This window comes from Hemiscyllium ocellatum, chromosome 37 (genome assembly GCF_020745735.1).
Source record: "Hemiscyllium ocellatum isolate sHemOce1 chromosome 37, sHemOce1.pat.X.cur, whole genome shotgun sequence".
In the NCBI taxonomy this organism is placed as follows: Eukaryota; Metazoa; Chordata; class Chondrichthyes; order Orectolobiformes; family Hemiscylliidae; genus Hemiscyllium; species Hemiscyllium ocellatum.
In genome coordinates this window covers 20,393,176-20,414,320 of record NC_083437.1, presented here as the reverse complement: position 1 = coordinate 20,414,320, position 21,145 = coordinate 20,393,176, and the positions used below count along the sequence as shown (strand labels likewise).

General features: G+C 48.5%; 1 protein-coding gene across 1 annotated transcript in view; it reads right to left on the bottom strand.

Annotated features, from left to right (window-relative positions):
• efhd2 (EF-hand domain family, member D2) overlaps nucleotides 1–20,532 on the bottom strand; it is a 36,222-nt gene extending 15,690 nt beyond the window's left edge. The window contains exon 1 of the mRNA XM_060851867.1: nucleotides 20,191–20,532. Coding sequence (XP_060707850.1) covers nucleotides 20,191–20,480 — 290 coding nt within the window. The 5' untranslated portion in view covers nucleotides 20,481–20,532. The remainder of the gene's footprint in view (nucleotides 1–20,190) is intronic.
• Nucleotides 20,533–21,145: the final 613 nt, after the last annotated feature.

Below are 21,145 nucleotides of genomic sequence, written 5' to 3'. Positions count from 1 at the left end.
CTGTGCCTGGTTATTCCTATTATCGGGAAAAACATGTACCCAACACAGTGAGTACTGAGGGAGCGTCGTGCTGTCAGAGGGTGGGGTCAGTGCTGAGGGAGTGTCGAGCTGTTAGGGGAGGTCAGTGCTGAGGGAGCGTCACGCTGTCAGAGGGGGGTCAGTACTGAGGGAGGACTGTGCTGTCAGAGGGGGGGGTCAGTGCTGAGGGAGTGTCGAGCTGTCAGAGGGTGGGGTCAGTGCTGAGGGAGCGTCACACTGTCAGAGGGGGGTCAGTGCTGAGGGAGTGTCGAGCTGTTAGGGGTGGGGGGGGGAGGTGTCAGTGCTGAGGGAGTGTCAAGCTGTCAGAGGGGGGTCAGTGCTGAGGGAGGACTGCGCTGTCAGAGGGGGGGGTCAGTGCTGAGGGAGGACTGCGCTGTCAGAGGGGGGTGTCAGTGCTGAGGGAGCGTCGCGCTGTCAGAGGGGAGTCAGTGCTGAGGGAGCGTCGCGCTGTCAGAGGGGGGGTCAGTGCTGAGGGAGCGTCGCGCTGTCAGAGGGGGGGTCAGTGCTGAGGGAGCGTCGCGCTATCAGAGGGGGGTCAGTGCTGAGGGAGTGTTACACTGTTGGGGGGGTGGGGGGGGTCAGTGCTGAGGGACAGTGCTCTCTCAGGACAATGTACCAGAGCCATGGCACTGTTTGAAGTAAGTCAGTGGTGTTACCCTGGCCACCATTTCTCCCACAATCAGCATCATAAAGCCAGCTGGTCTCATCGCTGGCTGTGCACAGGTTAGTCACTGCGATTCCCACAACAGTGACTGCACTTCACTGACTGCAAAATGCTTTGGGATAACCTGAGAGTGCAGGAGGTGCTATATAAATGTAGGCCCACCTTGATGTGAACAGCCCAGTGGTAGGGGAGTTGGGAAATGGCTGGGTCCACGGCAGAATCACTCATGGAGAGAGTGACAAGTACCTCCACTCACACTCTCTCACACACGCACCCTCACTCCCTCGGGAGAGGACACCTTGCTGAGATGTGGTTACAGAGGCAAGGTCATCTTCTGGCCCATTCCTTGGTGGTGGGGGTGGTGCCTGGACTCAAACAGACAGTGTGGGCACACTGGACAGAGTGAGGGGGCTGGGCAGCGTGGCCAGAGTGGGTGAAGAGCTGTCCACGTGATCTGGTCACACACACGGTGGTGGGTTTCCCAGCACATCCCAGTGCAGAGGGAGATCCAAAACCCGGAAGGTTTGGGTGCGTCCTTCTCACTCAGTGTCGCCACAGCTTCCTGACAGAAACTCAGCAAGGTCAGACAAAGCCACAGACACCGAGCTGTTCACAATATGAAGCTCAGCTCCGAGCAAAGCTCCCTCACAATGACCAAACACCACCAGAGGCACTCACCGTCTCATTTTAGAGTCATTAAGCCCTAATTCCCAAAGGAGTAAAATTAACAAGGAGGGGTCCTCCAGGGTAGGGCCGATGAAGGGCAGGGTACAGGAGGCATGCAATGGGATGAGGGAGGTGAGAGATGAAGGGAGAAGGAAGGCAGGGAGGGAAGGCGGGGAGAGAGGAAGAGAGAAAAAGAAGAGAGACGGAAGAGACACAGACAGAGAGACAGATCCTAAAACTTGAGATGGGTGAGTTTGAGGGCAGCTCTGAGATGCCAACATTAACCAGATCACCCTGCTGTCTGAGGCAGCTCTGCTTGTGCTACACCCTCCTGACTGTTGGGGTCTTTACACCATTGTTCCCCAATATTTCCTTTAATCTTTGCCAGGGTATTGGGTGGTACTAGTGCCAATCCTTCACCCCGTACCACTGCCCCAGTCAATCCATCTACAAATGTCATGCTGCCGCACCTGCTGAGTTCTGCTAACCGTTTCTGTTTCTGCAACCAACATCACCCTCACTCCATATCTTGGACTTGCATCTTTGACCCACGGCTTATACTTGTCATCTCTGGCCTGCTGTGGTTATGACAGTCTTGACATCACTCAGCCATCTCCCGTGGGTCTGCTCTCTCCAGCCCTCACCTCATCCTGCAGATGGGCTCTGCGTTTGCTTAACATTCCCGAGGTGTTATAACACACTAAACCACGGCGTAAGTGAAGGTTACAGCCTGGGGTCCCATGAAGGACTGGACTGTAGTTGCTATGGAGATATCATGGCCTACTCAGTCAGGCTTATCAAGCAGAATTTCAGGTAGCTCAGACAGAGGCGAGTTAACACGAAGGCTTTTCTAAAAAAAATGATTTCACAATCAACTCTTTAAAGTTAGAGGGGAAGTGTGGCAACGTCAAAAAGAGGAAGGAGGGAGAGTTCATCTTTTGGAAGGTTCCTCTTTCCTGCTGGTGGATAGCACACGATGTTAGTTCCTCATGGTGAGGCTGGAGGAGGGGAGGACATGGAGGAACGTTGGTTGACTGACAGCCAAACTGGGATGTTCAGTTACCGTGACACCTTTTCGGTAAACAAGTTTTTCTCTCTGTCTCCCTGGGACTCTGAATGATATCCTTCCTTTACTAACCTCCTTCCTCATCTGTGAGCCTAACTAGCCAGCGGCTCTTGCATGAATGGAAGCATCATTTTGTCAGCCTTCTTCCTCCCACCACTGACAGGGAATGTGTTCATGAGGCACGGTCAATGCTTCAGGACCATGATGTGTGAGTGAGTGAGTGAGTGAGCGAGATAGAGCGCCGAGCACTTGACAGAGCGGGAGGTTTACCGAGTGGGTTCATTCCCTGGCAAGTCTGATTCCACCCTTACCCAATCTCTGCACATCACATGACAGGAGGCCACTGAACACATCTAGCCTCTCACTACACAGAGAGCCTGGCTATACCCAGCAAGTCACCCCCATCACTGGGATAGCCTAGACAACCTCCAAGTTCACACTCCACAAATGGCAGTCAGGGCGAGTTCATTTTTAAAAATTTGTTTGCGGCATCAGGGCCAGCATTTATTGTCATCCCTAACTGCCCTTGAGAAAGCGGTGGCGGAGATGGATGGGTTCTCATAGAGATCGATCGGTTGTTGATTAGTAAGGGGATCAAGGGTTACGGAGAAGGGGGCTGAGAAATGTATCAGCCGTGGTCAAGTGGTGGAGCAGACTCGATGGGCTGAATGGCCCGAATCTGCTGCTGTGTATGGTGGTCTTCTGTTGGTGAGCCTCCTCCCGGAGCCACTGCAGTCCGTGCGGTTTAGGAACAACCCATAGAGCTGTGTCCACTTGCAGCGGTAAACGTGGGGACAAGGCCTGGCAAGTGTTAGACAGCTACAGAGAGGAGAGATGGGGGCCTTGTCTGAGACTGTAGATTTCTGAAACCCTACTGCAAGGGGGAGCACTGACTAATTCTCTCAACACAATCACTTCAAATCCTCTCTCTCTCTCTCACACACCTTCTCACTGATCTGTGTCCTCCTTGTGGGGGTAGAGATCGGGTGGCCTGAAGTGAGAGATGTATTGGATATTGCCTCTTTCACAAAGGGGGGGCTTTACCTCACATTAATGTAAGAAACGATGAGGCCTTTCTCCAGATTTCTCGCTCTTCAGCCATCATCACCAGACAGTTTTCGACATGAACTCATTCTCCATTCGAAGCAGGACTTGGTTATTATAAACAGGGGATGGGTGTGGAGCAGAGCAGGAAGCTGATGGTTTTAAAGGAGATTGTTGTTTCCGTTTGGAATGCTGCTGTCCAGCTCACTCAGAGCCAGCCCGAATCCCAAACTGTAGATTCTCCCGGCTCGTCACGAGTCACAGAGACGTACAGCATGGAGGGGTTTGCACTGAGGAGTCTGTTTCTCTTTGACCCTATGAGCCCTGGCCTGTTGCCTGCTCTCACCTTTGCCTAAACCAGCTCTTGACATCCAAGTGGCCAGAGGTATGGCACCCAGCCAGAGAGAGTGAACAGCACCAGCTGTGATCTAGCACCCTCCAAATTCATGACCACTTACATCTTGATACAGATACATGGGAATACCGTGCCCTGCAAGTTTTCCCCTCCAAAGTACTCACCATTCTGAAATATATCACCGTTCCCTCAGTGTCCTGAATCAAAATCCTGGAATTCCCTCCCTAACAATACTGTGGGTCTACCTAGACCAAATGGTACAAGAAAGCAGCTCACCACCACCACCTTCTCAAGGGACAGCTTGGGGTGGGCAATAGACACTAGCCAAGCCAGTAATGCCCATGTCCCATGAGTGAATAAAAGGACACTCAGTTTGGTTTGTCCTCCTGCGAAGCCCCTCTCCTCCCTGTTGACGGAATATGCTTCTGTGTATGAGACAGAGGCAGGATCTATGTTGCTTCATGTGGTCGAGCAGCCTGCTGATGCTCCCTGTCCACTGGGCGAGAATGGACACCGGTGCCAAACGCAAGGACAGATCCCAGAGCCATGAATTCAATGCACAAGATGGTTGGTGGGGGTCAGGGAAGGGGATTACTGTCACTATCCCCCAAAGTCATGGCTCTGGCAAAGGGTCAACATTTAGCTTCCTGTCACAGGGTCCTTCAGGAACCAAGTGCAGAGAGACATTAAACAGTGAACTCTCTGCTCCACTAACCTGATCTCAGAGGGGACATCGCTGACTGACCACTGCCTCCTGTCAATCGCCAGAAAATGGGGGTCGGGGTGGGGTGGGAAGTGGACTAGATTCCCTTCAGTATGGAAACAGACCCTTCAGCCCCACAAGTCCAAACCAACCCTCTGAAGAGTAACCCACCCAGACCCATTCCCCTACCTTATGTTACCCTTACCAATGCACCTAACATGATAGGCAATTTCCCATGGCCAATTCACCCTGCCTACACATCTTTGGACTATGGGATGGAAACTGGAGCACCCAGAGGAAACCCACGCAGACACGGGGAGAATGTGCAAACTCCACACAGACAGTCACCCAAAAATTTCCATTTAACCTCTGGAAATGTTGGAGAGAGAGAGAGAATTCCCATTATCTCTGAAATTCCCAAAACATTAAAACATTTGAGAGTATTGTTTACTCTCAGAAAGACTGAGGGACACTGAAGAGTTTGAGCTTCATGAAAGAAGGACTGACCAGCAATTTTACACTCTCCGCCAAAGGAACTGTTTAAAAGGCAGGTCTGACCTCGGACCAAGCGAGAGTGAATGAGAGCAAGTGAACTGCTCCAGCAGCTTTTAGTCTTTAATTTGCCAACACCACCCCCTTCAGTGAAGGTGAAAGTCTGTTTGAGAATGTGGTTACTAGTTAGTGAAGATGTAGGACTGATTTGGAATGTGGTTACTAGTTAGTGAAGGTGTAGGACTGATTTGGAATGCGATTACTAGTTAGTAAAGGTGTAGGACTGATTTGGAATGCGGTTACTAGTTAGTGAAGGTGTAGGACTCATTTGGAATGCGGATACTAGTTAGTAAAGGTGTAGGACTGATTTGGAATGCGGTTACTAGTTAGTAAAGGTGTAGGACTGATTTGGAATGTGGTTACTAGTTAGTGAAGGTGTAGGACTGATTTGGAATGCGGTTACTAGTTAGTAAAGGTGTAGGACTGATTTGGAATGTGGTTACTAGTTAGTGAAGATGTAGGACTGATTTGGAATGCGGTTACTAGTTAGTGAAGGTGTAGGACTGATTTGGAATGCGATTACTAGTTAGTAAAGGTGTAGGACTGATTTGGAATGCGGTTACTAGTTAGTGAAGGTGTAGGACTCATTTGGAATGCGGTTACTAGTTAGTAAAGGTGTAGGACTGATTTGGAATGTGGTTACTAGTTAGTGAAGATGTAGGACTGATTTGGAATGTGGTTACTAGTTAGTGAAGGTGTAGGACTGATTTGGAATGCGGATACTAGTTAGTAAAGGTGTAGGACTGATTTGGAATGCGGTTACTAGTTAGTAAAGGTGTAGGACTGATTTGGAATGTGGTTACTAGTTAGTGAAGATGTAGGACTGATTTGGAATGTGGTTACTAGTTAGTGAAGGTGTAGGACTGATTTGGAATGCGGATACTAGTTAGTAAAGGTGTAGGACTGATTTGGAATGCGGTTACTAGTTAGTAAAGGTGTAGGACTGATTTGGAATGTGGTTACTAGTTAGTGAAGATGTAGGACTGATTTGGAATGCGGTTACTAGTTAGTGAAGGTGTAGGGCTGATTTGGAATGCGGATACTAGTTAGTAAAGGTGTAGGACTGATTTGGAATGCGGTTACTAGTTAGTAAAGGTGTAGGACTGATTTGGAATGTGGTTACTAGTTAGTGAAGATGTAGGACTGATTTGGAATGCGGTTACTAGTTAGTGAAGGTGTAGGGCTGATTTGGAATGCGGATACTAGTTAGTAAAGGTGTAGGACTGATTTGGAATGCGGTTACTAGTTAGTGAAGGTGTAGGACTGATTTGGAATGCGGATACTAGTTAGTAAAGGTGTAGGACTGATTTGGAATGCGGTTACTAGTTAGTGAAGGTGTAGGACTGATTTGGAATGCGACTACTAGTTAGTGAAGGTGTAGAGACAAAAACAGAAATTGTTGGAAAAGCTCAGGTCAGGTAGCATCTGTGGAGAGAAATCAGAGTTAAAGTTTCGGGTCTAGGGCTCTGAGGAAGGGTCACTCGATCGGAAAGGTTAACTCTGATCTCTCTCCACAGGTGCTGCCAGACCTGCTGGTTTAGCATTCAAAAGCGAACAATTTCTGGTGAACTTCATAAAATCCTGGCTTGACTTGAAGAGAGTTTTTCCACATGAGGGCATCATGCTCGAGGAGAGATGTGAGGGCCATGGTGAGACTGGTGAGCATCGTTCCAGGGATGAGGGAATTTGAGTCTGAGGACAGAGTGGAAAAACTGGGACCGTCCTCGCTCCAGGAGGTAAGGCTGTGAGGAAACGTATTCCTGGTTTCCACAATCAGCTGGAGGTCCAGACAGAGTAGACAGGGAGACACTGGAATAAGGGCTGAGAACCACAGGTCACAGAATTAGCAAAAGGACCAAAAGTCAGGGTGAGAAAAGCATTTCACACAGCGAGTGACCAGGGTGTCATTGTACACGATACTGGTCAGACCACATCCCGAACACTGCATACATTTTTTACAGCTCTGACTTGAGAAAGAATGTAACTGCATTGGAGGCAGTTCACAGAAAGCTCACTCGATTAATTCCTGAGATAAAAGGCTTATCTAATGAAGAGAGATTGAGCAGTTTGGGCCTTCATACTCAAGAGTTTAAAAGGATGATAGGTAATGTAACTGAGGTACATAGGGGGTTCCCAATTTACAAACATCCCAATAATGAACACTGCTATTTAATGAATGTGATTCCATACAGGGGTGTAATTTTAAAGAGCTAGTTTTTTTACTTATTCATAAGATCAGGGCATCACTGACTTGACAGCATTTATTGCTCATCCCTAATTGCCCAGAGGGCAGTTCAGAGTCAACCACATTGCTGTGGGTGTGGAGTCACGTGTAGGCCACACCAGGTGAGGATGGCAGTTTCCTTCCCTAAAGGACATTAATGAACCAGGTGGGTCTTCCCCCGACAAACAACAATGGATTTATGGTCATCGTTAGATCCTTAATTCCAGATATTTATTGAATTCAAATTCCACCATCTGCCATGGCAGAGTTTGAACCTGGGTCCCCAGAACATGATCTGGGTTAACAGTCCAGTGACAATACCACGAGGTCATTGCTTCCCTCCATCGCAAAAGGACACTGTTCCATCCCGAGGACAATGCTCACCAATCTTGCCCACACCCTCACTCTGACTCTCACTTCTCTCCTCGAGCATGACGCCTGGTTTGGGAGCAATTCTCTTGTTCAAGTCAAGTCAGGTTTTTAATGAAGATCACCAGAAATTGTTCGTTTTTGAACTCTACTTTCTTTATTTTAATGTTAAAAATCCCACGACACCAGGGTATAGTCCAACAGGTTTAATTGGAAGCACTAGCTTTCGGAGTGCTGCCCCTTCACCAGGTGATTGTGTCCACAAGGAGCGGTGCTCCGAAAGCTAGTGTGCTTCCAATTAAACCTGTTGGAATATACCCTGGTGTTGTGTGATTTTTAACTTTGTACACCCCAGTCCAACACCGGCATTGCCAAATCATGACTTTATTTTAATGCTCAGGACCATCCTATTTGCCTGAGTAACTGTGTTCCCAACCAGTCACACTTCGACTCAGTGAAAACCTCTCCAACTATTCCATATTGTCTTGCACTGTGTTCCCACCTGGATACAAATCGACTTTGTACGGACTCAATCACAACCCAGGGTCTGCCTGTGTAAGATGCTAAAGGGGATTGGTAAAGTAGACATAAAACAGTTTCCGCTGTGGGACAACCCAGATCACTAGTTTAGGTTCAGGGCTGGCAGATTTTAAACAAAAGATGAGAGACAATTACTTCCCTCAAATGAGCCTGTGGTACTCACTCCCCCAGAGTGCGGTGGATGCAGGGACACTGAATAAATTTGAGGAAGAGATAAGACAGATTTTTAATCTGTAAAGGGTTGAAGGACTTCAACAGCGAATTGGATTTGCATCTGAAGGGCAGAAATGTTCAGGCCTATAGGCGGAATGGCCTCCCTCTGTGCTATAATTGCATTTGATTCTGGTCTTCATCAGGTTCATTAACAGTACACCTTTCTCCAGTTCCAGAACCTTACAGAACAAACACCACCAGCTCCCTAAGAGAGTTCTCCAGCTAACCCCACATCTCTGTTCTCTCATCCCTTGTAAAATGCTCCTTTGCCAAATATTCCACCCCCCCCCCATAACCTTGTTATAAAGGGATTCTGGATTGTGTTCCTTTAACTATTTCTGCTTTGGAAATGACCCCCAGCTCCTTGTTCTTTCCTGATCACATTATGGACAGTGATCTGTCCAGCCCTCCCACTCAGTGTGCTGGCTGAGTCTCTTCCCTTCACCAATGCCCTGAGAGGGCAGTGCATTGGTGACAAACTGTGACAGATAGCATATGGGTTGTACACAGAGTGCGGGACTCTGGAATCTAACCATAGAGTCAGCCACACACAAGGAGTAGAGCGTGCAGAATGTGGGGCTTGTCTCACTCACTACCCACTAAGCTCAGCAAACGGATAAAATAAAGCAAGCCTCTGTTATAAACAAGTTACTGCTTGACACAAGAGTACAGAAATACGGAAGCAGTGAAACAACCCAGGCTTTGAACACCATCCAAGTGCTTGCAGCTCAGTCTCTCTGCAGATGATGAGTGCAGATAAAGGAGGAGTTGACTCACTGTTAGCAGCCCTACCCCACAGCAGCGGACAGAGCCGTCCTGACTGGGACATGTTCTCATGAGGTGTTCTGGTACTTCTCACTTTCTAATCGACAGATGGAATGGATCCCTGTCTGCACAGATAATGAATCACATGCAGGGCACAGCTAGATAAATAATACCTGATCTCAGGTTCCTCAGCTAGAATGGAGGGACCGGTGATAACAGCTAAATTTCAGCTTCTAAATACTACTTCATTACCCCTGCCAGAGACCACGTACAGAGGTGGATGTACGAGAGAGAGAGACACACAGAGAAACAGGCGAACAGAGACTCAGAGAAAGAGCATAATAAACAGAGAGAGTCAGAATGTGAGAAAGAGAACAAGGGAGAGAGAGAGAGAGAATGTGGGACTGATGGAGAAAATGCGGGACTGATGGAGAAAATGCGAGAGAGAGAGAGAGAGAGAGAGAGAGAGGGAGAGAGGATAGCGATGCTAGAAGACTGTCACGTTGGAACATGCTGCAGGCCCCCGCTATCTGGGCTGAAGCTGGGTGAGGGGCCAGGTGAGTGAGGTAGAGACTGTCCCCATGGTTCTCCAGGCAATACCCTGGGAGGGGGTAGAATTTCGAATCTGCTCACTGCTCCTTTTTGCTGGCACTCTGCAATAGGGCGGCACAGATATAGCTCATTATTCAGCAACTGCCCGAACTCCGGACAGAATACTTTTATGCAGGGAGACTGCTCTCGAGGATTGTATTCCCTGAACTCATACTGCACCTGCACTGTGCCCATCTCTCCCAGATACATGCTAACTGTGTGAATCAAGGTCACGTGTACGCAGGGTTGGGGAGTTCATCCACACATAGTTTGCCTTTAACTGGCCCAGGTAGCAAAGCCATGAAGGATTGATTGTAGGACAGTGAAAAGCTTATGCCAATTGACCAAAGTGCCTGCCCCTCTCTGTGCTGTGGCAGGTATCCCTGGAGAGGGAGCACTTGGTGTCCCCTGGTACATATTAAGTAGTCCATGACCAGTGGGCACCACAGGGGCTGGAGTGCATCATCTCCCAGCAAAATCAATTTATAATTTACTTTTTGTGCATCTCCATTGAAGATTTAGAGTCCCTTAAAATGGCTGTCGCTCATTAATGTTGTTGAATAACTTCACTAATTCTGCAAACAGTAAAGGTGAATGTCTTGTGGTTCAATGGGTAGTGTCACCACCTCTGGATCAGAGGTGCCAGTTTAAAACCGCACTTCAGGATGTGTTGGCCACGGAACGAGCTCAAAGAGCTGGTAACCAATATGGGAATCATTACAAAACCTCCCACAATTCCCAAAAAGGAACAGGTGCGTGGGCACCTATCTTACAAAAGAATATATAGACACTGAGGGGAGATAGTGGCAATGTCAGTGGAATAGTTAAAACTACAGGTCTGTGAGAGCATCTAAAACCAAGCAAAGATTAATTCTTCTTCTCTTTTGTCAAATGGCTGTGGGGAGAGTTAATGTTGAGAGATGAGACTTCACTGGAAGCCCAGAAGATGTACTCAAACAGCATTCGATCCATGTTCCACCCACTAGGCTCCCCACTCACTGAGCGAAGGAAAACATTGTTCCAGCTGACTTAGTTTAATTTCAATATATAGTTAACTTGTAGCCTAGAGGCAGCAGTGCTGCCCACACACTCTATCTCTCACCCAAATCAAATTTAATTTGCTTGAAAACAAATAGAATTAAGGTGAACAGGATTAAACAGTCAGGGCACCACAATGGAGCAGACATATCAATATTACTCCCTTCATACATTTGGGAATTGAGTCATACAGACCCTTTGGTCTAACTTGTCAGGATTTTATAAACCTCTATAAGGTCACCCCTCAGCTTCCGATGCTCCAGGGAAAACAGCCCCAGCCTATTCAGCCTCTCCCTTCAGCTCAAATCCTCCAACCCTGGCAACATCCTTGTAAATCTTTTCTCAACCCTCTCAAGTCTCACAACATTGTTCCTTTGGAAGGCTGACCAGAATTGAACACAGTATTCTAAAAGTGGTCTAACCAATGTCCTGCAGAGCTGGACCTCCCAACTCCTGTACTCAATGCTCTGACCAGTAAAGGCAAGTGTACCAAATGCTGCCTTCACTATCCTGTTTACCTATGACTCCATTCTCAAGGAACTATGAACCTGCACTCCAAAGTCTCTTTGTTCAGCCACACTCCCAAGGACCTTACCTTAAGTGTACAAGTCCTGCGCTGATTTGCCTTTCCAAAATACAGCACTTCACATTTATCCAAATTAAACTCCATCTGCCACTCCTCAGCCCATTGGCCCACCTGATAGAAAAACACCCATTCACTACAATCCTGTTTTACCAACCATAGACAATTTCCTACCCATAAAGCCCCACCTCTTACATCTAATAGTTTTGATGTTGGAAGTCTTTGATGGGCTACTTTATCAACTCTCCTTTGAAGGTGCACAAACATACAAGTATCAATGTGGAGTCTCAGGACCACCCCCACTGCTGCCCCCACCCCATCCACCCCAAGCAGAGAACTCAGCCCATAAGACCATATGATTTTAAGAGCAGAATTAGGCCATTTGGTTCATCAAGTCTGCGCCCCCATTCGATCATGGCTGGTATATTTCTCAACCCAACTGTCCTGCTTTCTTTTCAGAACCCTTGATCTACTTACTCACCAAGAACTAATCTATCTCTGCCTTAAATACACTCAATGAATTGGTCTCCACAGCCTTCTGTGGCAATGAGTTCCACAGATTAACCATCCTGTGGCTGAAGAAATTCCTCCTCATGGTAGTTCGAAAGGGTCACCCCTTCACTCTGAGGCTATGCTCTCAGTCTCTCCTACTGGTGGAAACACCTCCATGTCCACTCTATCCAGGCCTCTCAGTATTCTGTAAGTTTCAATCAAATCCCCCTCATCTTTCTAAATTGCATCAAGGAGAGACCCAGAGTCTTCAACCGTTTCTCCGATGACAAGCCCTTCATTTCCAGAATTCTTGTCAACCCCCAGCCCATCCTTCCTTAGATACTGGGTCCAAAACTGCACACAATATTCCAAATGCAATTCATACAGCCTCGCAGTACATCCTTGCTCTTGTATTCTAGCTCTCTCGGAATAAATGATAGCACTGCATTTGGCTCCCTAACTGTCAACTGAACCTGCATGTTAACGTTTAGAATCCTAAACGAAGACTCCTAAGTCCCTGCATGCTCCTAATTTCCGAAACCTTTCCCCGTTTTAGAAAATACTCTGCACCTCTGCTCTTCCTCCCAAAGTACATAAGCCCTCACTTTCCCACATTGTATTCCATCTGCCACTTTGCCCACTCTCCTCTCCTGTCTGCAGCTTCCTCGTTTCATTGACACTGTCTAAACCATCACCTACCTGTCTAAACCATCTGCAAACTTAACAACAATGCACTCAGTTCCTTCGTCCAGGCGTTAATGTCATGTACCATCTGCCGTACCCAAATCTTTACTGTCTTTCATGCGCACTCCCAACCCTTTCCAATTTTGCCTCACACACCATCCTGGCTGGGGACTATACCGACTATTCCTACACAATTTTGAAGCATAGATCCAGGAATTCCTTCCTTAGCAATACGGTAGGTGAACATCCACAAGAACATGCCGAACAGGAACAGGAGTGGGCCATTTGACTCTGAAAGGCTGCAGCACCATTTCACCACATTGCAGCTGCTATCGCTGTACCCTCAGCCCCACATTCCCACCTACACATTTCCCCCAATACTCTTCAAGACCCTTGTTATTCAAGAATCTATCTACCCCTGCCTTAAACACCACAAGATGCCAGGTTCACAAGCATCTCCCCAGGGCAATTAGGGAGAGACAATAAATACTGGCCTAGTCACTGAAGTCCACATCCAATTCCCTTACCAGAACCACCACTGATATCAGTCTGATTGTGTTTTCTGGGTTTGCGGCACGGTGGCACAGTGGTTAGCACTGCTGTCTCACAGCGCCTGAGACCCGGGTTCAATTCCCGACTCAGGCGACTGACTGTGTGGAGTTTGCACGTTCTCCCCGTGTGTGCGTGGGTTTCCTCCGGGTGCTCCGGTTTCCTCCCACAGTCCAAAGATGTGCGGGTCAGGTGAATTGGCCAGGATAAATTGCCCGTAGTGTTAGGTAAAGGGGTAAATGTAGGGGTATGGGTGGGTTGCACTTCGGCGGGTCGGTGTGGACTTGTTGGGCCGAAGGGCCTGTTTCCACACTGTAAGTAATCTAATCTAATCTAATCCCTCTCTCGTTGGTTTCAAAATAAGGGTGTAACATTTGCAAATTGACCAAACCTCCAGTAGGACCCTCATGTCTAAATGGGAAATCTAGGACCTTGTTAACCTCATGCCTTGTTTCTCTCAGTATTTTATGATGCCTGGAATCAAAGTAAAAGTGACTTTTAAAAACCTTAAAATCTATTTTAACAACATCACAGAGTATATCCACATTTAGGAGACTGTACAGGTCTGGTCTCCACATTACAAGCAGGATGTGCTAGCACTGGCAGACAAACACAATTCACAAACACGAGTGCAGAACTGAGGGGTTATAGCTTATCCAGAGAAGACTGAGAGGAGACCTGATTGAAATATTTCAGGGTTTGATAATATATTTCTAATGGGCTGTTGCACAGGTCTGTATAAAATAGAAGATCGTCACCAATAATTCTAGTCAGGAATTTACAAGAAACTACCGTACACAGTGGATGTTCAAAGGTGAAACTCGATACCACAGAGAGACAAAAAGCATTGACGTATTTAAGGGTAAACCAGATTTCTATGAAGGTCAAAGGAATAGGAGGATACATTGAGAAGGTCAAAGCAGGGAAGTTCAAGGTTCATGAGGAGCATTAACATCAGCATAGAGCAGATAGGCCGAAAGGCCTGTCTGTACGCTGTCCATTCCATACAATTGCTGCAGATCAACACTTCAAGGGGACCAAAATTGACTTGGAATCGTGGCGACAAGCAACAATCAAACAGCTTAGTTGCAGATATTTAACCCAATCCCTAAACGCATTCCATCCATATCACAGGCTCAGAGAACTATGTGAAGACAGGAATTCAAGGTCTAGGAGAGTAATGCTTGTGTCAACATGCAAGCACTTTGTGAACTGGCACTGACTATGAAACACAACAAGGCTGTAACACAGATGCAAACCTGTGGCCCGCACTGCTCCTTATGGAAACCTCTCCCAGTTAATCGAGGGGCTTATCTGATTGATGCACTCCCCAGCATTTTAATAGAATTACAGTCTTCAAGGACACAGCTTTGATCTCCATGGTGTGCCAGCCTGGACTGTGTAAAGTCCAGCTCTAGAGGGTAATAACTACAATCTCAATGCTTCTCTTTAGCAGAGTATTAGCAGCTGTTTCAATGTCACGTTGAAGGAGCTTAAAGTGCAAAATCGGTCAGATCAAAGAGACTGCCTAAAACCTGAGAGTTTGCATTGCAAGCTGTTACGCCAGTTCCTGTTTTATGCTAAGTTGGGCGTGCTACTTAGTGCTGTACCCAGCTCTAGTTCTCAACCAGTGCTGAGAATAAGGGCACTGGAGAAAGACTATCAGATTCAGCAACAGCCCCTGGAGTTGAATATTTCACTGGTCAGATTTACAAAGGTGGATGAGAAAGTGCAGAATGCTTGTTGAACTTGTAACCAGGCAAGAGCCAGAAAGGAAAAGGACAGAGAAGTGAACACAAAAGAAGAAAATATTTTGGAATAAAAAAAAACACAATGTTGAACAAAAGAGGTAACTGTGGCTGGCCAACTGTCCCCAGGACAAGACCCCAGGGACTGCGTATGAGTTGTGTGTATTGTTTATGTACACCAGTCAGTACCGACACACATGAACCACCCAGGAGAAGTTGGCTCGCTTATGTGTTCCGTGTCACCGAGGAGAGGGGGGGGCGGTTTAATCAGAGTGCAAACACTCACTCGGTCCAAGTCCATTTCCCTCAGATTTGGCAAGGACCAACATCAGGAAGTGGGAGTTTAGAAATTAAGTGCACCATAATTTCACACAGGGTGCGGAATGTATCCTACTCTTGGCAGCTGGGTATGACCACATAGTCTATGCTGAACATGAAAATAGTGCAGCTGATGGGAGCAGGGAATAGTTATGGCACAAAGAGAGGCCATTCAGCTTAGCAAGTCTGTCCTAGCTCTTTGCTATTCAGCTTGTCCAACTATCCTATCCTTTCACTTCAGTCCTATAAATTTCTCGTTTTCAGATTATCATCTAATCTTGTTCAAAAGCCACAATTGAGTCTGGACTGATCATTAAATGTTGCCGCAACGTGTTTCTGCAAACAGAAACGAGGAGCTACGTTGAAACAGGCTGAGGCAAAGTTGTTGATTGAATCATAATTTGTTACAAATCTCTGTTGGCACTGTGCACTCTCCCAGTCTACAATCTTGAGGCTGACCAAAATCCCTCTCTCCTGGTAAAGTCCTAATGGACAGTGTAGAGGTGGGGGTGAATTAAATAAGTACACGGGCGAGAAAGGGATGGTGCATGTTGATGGGGACAGGTGAAGAGAGTGGATGGAAAATTTGTGCTGAATGCTGAATGATCAAACACTGTTTTGCTCCTGAATCTCACTGGTATATGGGTTCCATGGATGCTGTTTGCTGTTTAGCACCTCAGAGTGATCCTACATAGTGCGTGTCAGGAGGCTATACATATAAGGATAATCCCAACATACAAAATAGGAGCAGAAGTAGGCCACTCTGTCCCTTGAGAGTCAATAGCCAGAGACTATTTCCCAGGGCAGAAATGACTAACACAAAGGGTCATAGTTTTAAGCTGGTTGGAGGAAAGTATAGAGGGGATGTCAGAGGCAGGTTCTTTACACAGAGAGTTGAGAGCATGGAATGTGTTGCCAGCAGCAGTTGTGGAGGCAGGGTCACTGGGGACATTTAAGAGACTCCTGGACATGCATATGGTCACAGAAATTTGAGGGTGCATACATGAGGATCAGTGGTTGGCACAACACCGTGGGCTGAAGGGCCTGTTCTGTGCTGTACTGTTCTATGTACTCTGCAATTCAATAATATTTTTAAACAGTGACCCCAATGTAATCAGACGCACTTCCTACCAGAGACCACTGGAGGGCAACCAGAAGCAATAACCCTCAGCAGTTTCCTCTTCTCATGTCCAAAGTGGATGGTAAGTCTACTGTGTCTTACAGGGAACTACATCGAGGGGGAGGCAATAGTGTATCATCGCTGGGCTGTTAATCAATGTTCTGGGGACCTGAGTTCCAATCCTGTGATAGGGTATGGTGGAACCCTACCCCCCATCTACCCCAGCTGGTTCACTGATGCCCTTTAGAGAAGGAAAGAAATGGCCACCCTTACCTGGTCTGGCCTGCACGTGACTCCAGACCCATAGCGATGTAGATGACTCTTAACTGCCCTCTGGACAATTTAAGGATGGACAGTAAATGCTACTGAGCTAGTAATGCCCATGTCTCATGAATGAATATAAAAGAGCTGATGAGTTAGTCAGACCTTCCGAGTCTTCAATACTTGACTTAAAGTCATTTCTGTCAGTTTTATACAGCACGGTGGCTCAGTGGTTAGCACTGCTGCCTCACAGCGCCAGGGACCCAGGTTCGATCCCAACCTCGGGTGACTAACTGTGGAGTTTGCTCATTCTCCCTGTGTACTCTGGGTGCTCCGGTTTCCTCCCACAATCCAGAGATGTGCCAGGTTAGGTAAATTGCCCAAAGTACACAGGGGTGTGTAAGTTAGGTGCATTAGTCAGGGGAAACGTAGAGTGATACGGTAGGGGAATGGGTCTGGGTGGGTTACTCTTTGGAGGGTCGGTGTGGACTTGTTGGGCCGAAAGGGCTGTTTCTACACTGTAGGGATTCTATGATTTACTTGTGACGCTGCAGCCCCCTCACAAATACAAGGACCATCAAATCTTGCTCATCACGGAACACTGCAAAGATCAAAATACCGAGAGAATTCAACTGTGATGCAGCAATAATGTGAAAGTACCAAATGTAACTCGGTTAAAATGGAGTGTGACGGATCTGCTCTCTGTCTTTATCCTCTACCTGTGTCACTCTCTTCCCTTATACACCGAAGTCTCTTTGTACTGCCCTTTACAGGATCTCCTAACTCTCTCCATCATTGCTGTGCCAACATCCCACAACTCTAAGAACTGTTGTACAATCGTTGTCAAGAATGAATTGTATGTGAAATGTGAGCCTCAAAACAAGTTCAGACTGTGCACTGTTGAAACCTCACTGTCCTGACTAACAGGAGCTGTGGAACCTGTAAAGGTGCAGTGATCATGCTGATCACACAACACGTTCAGCAAATATTTGAAGGAGTGAGGACTCTGCAAGAACAGGTCGAAAATCATTAATTGCCTTCTGTGCACAAAAACCCGGACAAATCTAAAATAAAATCCCACCAGAACTCACTCAATCACCCACACAAGTTGCCTGTTCTTGGAACTAGTGTCCACAGGTAATCGGGGACAGAGGAGGACAACTTTGAAGAACGTTCTTCTGAAGGCCCAGCTCCTTTTATTCATGCTGTGAAATAATTATTTTCTCACAACCGGGGGGAGCCTTCCCAGGCTCCGAAGCTGTACTTGAGCTGGCATGAAATGTTAATTTTAATCAGCACTTCAAACAGTTTGCAACATTCAAGAAGTCGCTTCTTTTGATGGACTGAACTGCAGCCTTTAAAATGGGGCCACTGCAGCACATCTAACACATCATGCCATTTGGCCCATCAAACCCATGCCAACTCTCTGTACAGCAATTCAGTTAGTCTTATAAACCCCATTCCATCCTGGCAGTCTACTTCCCACAACTGTCTTTAATATCCACCAGACGATGGGAGTGTCAGCTCAACAGCTCATTTGAAAAGCTGTTCTGCTGGCAGCACACCATCCAGCGGTACTCCATTGAGGTGTTAGCCTGGATTATGGGCTCAACTTTGTCTTGCAAGCTTTTGGTTCAGAAACAATAGCCAAGAAGGCCACCATAAAACTATAATACACTGGGAGCAGAAATAAGGCCATTCAGCCCACTGAATCTGCTCCACCATTCAATCATGACTGATCAGTTTCGCAATCCCATTCTCCCCGTAATACTCACAAATTTATCTATCTCACTCTTAAATATACTCAATCACCTGGCCCTCACAGCCCTCTGCGGCAATGAATTCCATGGATTCACCACCCTCTGGCTGAAGAAGTTTCTCCTTCTCTCTGTTCTGAAAGCTCTCCCCTGTCTTGCTCCGTCAGGTCCTAGTCTCTGACCAATGGAAACATCTTCCTGACATCTACTCTGCCCAGGCCGTTCAGTATTGTGTATGTTTGTTAGAACACCCCTCATCCGCCTCCTTATGGGACTGCCTTTTATTCCCCTTGTTATATCAAGTGTCAATCACTGAGCGTTGCCCACCAGGGACTCTCCTTGGGATTAGGGATCTCAAAACGGTCCTTGAAACACAAACCCAAGTTTGAATGGCGCACAATCGAGAGTTCGGTGTGGTTCACAGTCTGAGTGGACGCACAGTTTGGGGTAAACTGTATGAAGGGATGTCGAAGAAGGAGCCACAGGACAGACTCCCATTTCCAACAAATGCAGCCCATCGTGTTGGCAGCGAGCTTCCATTTTGTAGCAGCAAAGAATAATCCACTGCAAACACAATGTTTTTTAAGATGAAAGGGGAAAGGAAAGGCATTGAGCCAATGCCTGTGTACACTTTGCTAATAATTACACCAGGAAGACCAGTGGAGTGCTAGAACCCAGCAGAGGTCACCAAACTCATCAGCTGCATAGTTTAAAGATTAATCTCCAAAAGGAGGAGATCTCAGTCCTGTCGGTTCAGTATATTTGTGAGTTTACTCACTGTTGGTTTTTGTCAATGAACACTTTCTGTCAATGGGTTTGTAAATGATAGTGTCAGACACTCTGTGGGGAATGAGGCTTCCATTCATAAAGTTAACACCCGGGACCAGGGGGACTATTAAGGGGTCTCACTGTCACTGAAATCGACAGGAGTTCCTGGAGTGTCACAGTTTATAGGGAAACCCCCCCTTAAAAAATGCAGTTCATTAGAGAAGGGACCTACACCTTCTTCCCTTTTATAGTGAGGGGGGGGGGGGGCGGGGGAAATAATGCATCCAGGACCCTATACCCAGCGGGTTAGGGTGGTGAGAGGGAGAAATCGGGGGGGGAGTTGGTCAGCAATGGGTAGGGGGCATTCCCAAGATTTGGAAATGGTGAATCTGGGAGTGGAGGGTTAGTTATTCCAGGAATTGTGGAGGCGATCCTGAGATTGTAGGGGTGAAGCTGGGATGAGTGTGATCCTGGGATGGGGAAGGAGGACCTTGATTTAGAGTGATCCCGGGATGAGGTTAAGCCAGTGATGATCCTGGAATGAAGGGTGTAATGATGCTTGGATGTGGGTGTGATCTGGGGATAGGGATGAGCCTGTGATGAGGTGGTGATGGTCCTGGGATTGGGGTTTGATCCTAGGACTGAGGAATGGGGGGGTGAATTGAGGGCTGAGGGGAGGTGGATTGAGGGCTGAGCGGGGTGGATTGAGGGCTGAGGGGGGTGAATGGAGGGCTAGGGTGAGGGGATTGAGAGCTGAGGGGGGTGGATTGAGTGCTGGGGGTGGGAGGTGAGGGCTGAGGGGGAATGGATTGAGGGCTGAGAGGGGTGGAAGGATTGAGGGCTGGGTGAGTGGATTGAGGGTTGGGGGAGTAGATTGAGGGGGGTGGATTGAGGGTGAGTGAGGGATTGAGGGCTGAGGGATTGAGAGATTGAGGGCGGAGGGATTGAGGGCTGAGGGGGTGAGAGATTGAAGGTGGAGGGTGTGGAGAATGTGATCCCATGGTCAGTGCTGAGGAGCTGGGATAGGACCCGGCTTGTCGCCTCCCTCCACCTGGACACTGCCCTCCGATCGCTCACTCACCGCCGGAACATGCTCTCCATGTCTCGGATCTGCTTGCGGGAGAACTCCTTGAACTCGGTGTACGGGTTAAAGATGCGGAGGCTCGGTTGCTGCGGCTCGGCGGAGCCATCGTTCAGCTCCCCGCGGCGGAGCAGCTTGGCCGAGAGCTCATTGTCCGCCGCTGCGGTCGTCGGCTTCTCCTCGGCGGCGCCTTGTTCACAGCCGGAGCCGCACTCGGGCTCAGAGCCGGGCGGCTGGTCCCCGATATCCAGCCGCCGCTGCAGCTTCGCGGCTAATTCATCCGAAGCCATTCCCAGTGACAGCGCAGCCCTGCCCCGCTCTGATCTCCCCGGCGCTCAGGCAGGGAGTGAGGGGGACAGGGGACCCGCCCACCCCCACAGACCCCGCCCACTCCCAGGAGAGACCACGCCCACCACACAACTCACCCACCGGGGACCCCGCCCACCCCTCACACCGGAGAGACCCCGCCCACCCCTTACCCCACCTACAGAGACCACGCCCACCCCCACAACTCACCCACCGGAAACCCCGCCCACTCACCCACTCCCCGGAGAGACCCCGCCCACCCCACACACCGGAGAGGCCCCGCCCACCCCACGACTCACTCGACGGAGAGACCCCGCCCACTCCCCGGAGAGACCCCGCCCACCCCATACCCCACCTACAGAGACCACGCCCACCCCACAACTCACCCACCGGAGACCCCGCCCACCCACCCAACGGAGAGACCCCGCCCACTCCACACCCACCGGAGATCCCGCCCACCCCACTCCCCGGAGAGACCCCGCCCACCCCACACGCACCGGAGATCCCGCCCACCCCACTCCCCGGAGAGACCCCGCCCACCCCACACCCACCGGAGATCCCGCCCACCCCACACACCGGAGAGACCCCGCCCACTCCACAACTCACTCCGCGGAGACCACGCCCACTCCCTGGGGAGACCCCGCCCACC